This window comes from Mastomys coucha, unplaced genomic scaffold (genome assembly GCF_008632895.1).
Source record: "Mastomys coucha isolate ucsf_1 unplaced genomic scaffold, UCSF_Mcou_1 pScaffold22, whole genome shotgun sequence".
Classification (NCBI taxonomy): domain Eukaryota; kingdom Metazoa; phylum Chordata; class Mammalia; order Rodentia; family Muridae; genus Mastomys; species Mastomys coucha.
The window spans coordinates 262,048,732-262,050,382 of record NW_022196905.1 but is presented as its reverse complement, the minus strand read 5'-3'; the positions used below and the strand labels follow the sequence as shown (position 1 = coordinate 262,050,382).

Here is a 1,651-nt window from a genome sequence, read left to right as displayed (position 1 = left end):
GGGGTGCCGCACGCTCACTAGAAGCACCAGTGTGTGCCCAGCTCACAAGGAGCTATGAGGCAGAACTGGAGTCAGCCTGCGTACCCTGCCATGTCACAGAGGCTTCCACTGATGCTCAGGACCTGTGGGGCATCTCCTACTACCAGAGGATGAAACTGCTTTCCCTTGTCCTCTTCAGAGACTATAGAATAGTTCTATCAGGGGAGCACAGCTGATACTGTGACAGGTCATCATTTATTAAAAAAAAAAAATTAATGAAGAAAAATTAAAACTTTGGTTTTTGTTTTGAGGCAGGGTCTCCTGTAGCTCGGGCTGGTCTAAAACTATGTACATCACTCAAGTTGGCACTGAACTCCAGATCCTCTTGTACCCACCTCCCAAGTCCTAGGATAACAGGCATGGACCAATGCCAGCTCTGTGTTTTAAGTGTTTTTCCCATTTTGTTTGGCTGAATTCATAGCTGTCCTTGGCACACCGGCATTGAGACCCCATGGCAAATGGTCGTTCTCAGCCGAGCACACTGCTACTGGTGGGGCATGCGTGGAGCCATACAGGATGCTGCGGATCCCCAGCTGGCCAACTTAATCAGCAGAGTCAATGCTGGTGACCAAGGGGGTGACAAACGACACAGCCAAGTCACCTTTGCAACCTTCCTTTGTCTCTTAGAAAAGTCACCTCTGGGTCACAGTGCAAAGGAGTATATTCCCACAGAAAAGCAGGAGACATCCCCACCCAGACCCACTCCACTCACCTTGACCTCCACCTGGTGCCTCTCCTCGGCTTCCTCCATCTCCCGGTCTTTGTTGCGCAGCTCGGCCTTCTTCTCCTCCAGCTGCCTCCGTGTGATCTCCCAGAAGGTGTGGATTTTGTCACGCTCCAGCTGGAAGTAGTTGCGCTCCTCTCGCTCCCGGTCCAGCTCCTCCCGGATGCGGGCAACATGTTCCTCCACCTGAGCAGGAGCAGGGCACCAGTGAGGAACGCTGCAGGAGCCCACCCGCCACAAGGCTCGGCCCAAGGGAAGCAGGGAAGGAAGGGGAGGGGCCATTTTACTGGAGTTACAATACAAGGCAGGAAGGACACAGAGACAGTAAACAGCAAAAGTCTCTTAAATCTGACCAATGATTATAAAACAATGACATCTGTCCAGCAAGTCCTGAATTCTTTTAAGCAATTTCTCAAAAGAAACACAATGGTCTACAACTATTTCAAATAGCACAATGGTTGAAAACTGGAACATATCAACTCAACTGTAAGATTATAAAAAATTACACAGAAGTACATAAATGTCTGCACAAAACTAGCCAGCTCTTTGCACTCAGCAGACTTTGGTCCAGAGCCAATTATAAATCTGCAAATAGGTTAAAGGGAAAAGTAGAGCAGGTCTCCAGCTTTCTTGAGCATGGCTTCCCTTGAGAATTAGTTATCTTTAGGCACAGCCACAGGACAGTTACTGGATTTTTTTCTCTCAAGACTACATTCCACTGGACAGTGGTGGTACATGCCTTTAATCCCATCATTCAGGAGGTAGAGGCAGGCAGATTTCTGTGAGTTCAAGGCCAGCCTAGTCTACAAGGTGAGTTCCAGGACAGCCAGGACTGTGCAGAGAAACCTTGGAGAGAGAGAGAGAGAGAGAGGGAGAGAGAGAGGGAGG

General features: G+C 49.1%; 1 protein-coding gene across 1 annotated transcript in view; it reads right to left on the bottom strand.

The window, feature by feature from the left end:
- Gas8 (growth arrest specific 8) overlaps window positions 1–1,651 on the bottom strand; it is a 19,287-nt gene that overhangs the window by 12,325 nt on the left and 5,311 nt on the right. Inside the window, exon 3 of the mRNA XM_031341754.1 lies at window positions 752–949. Within this exon, the coding sequence (XP_031197614.1) occupies window positions 752–949 (198 nt within the window). The remainder of the gene's footprint in view (window positions 1–751; window positions 950–1,651) is intronic.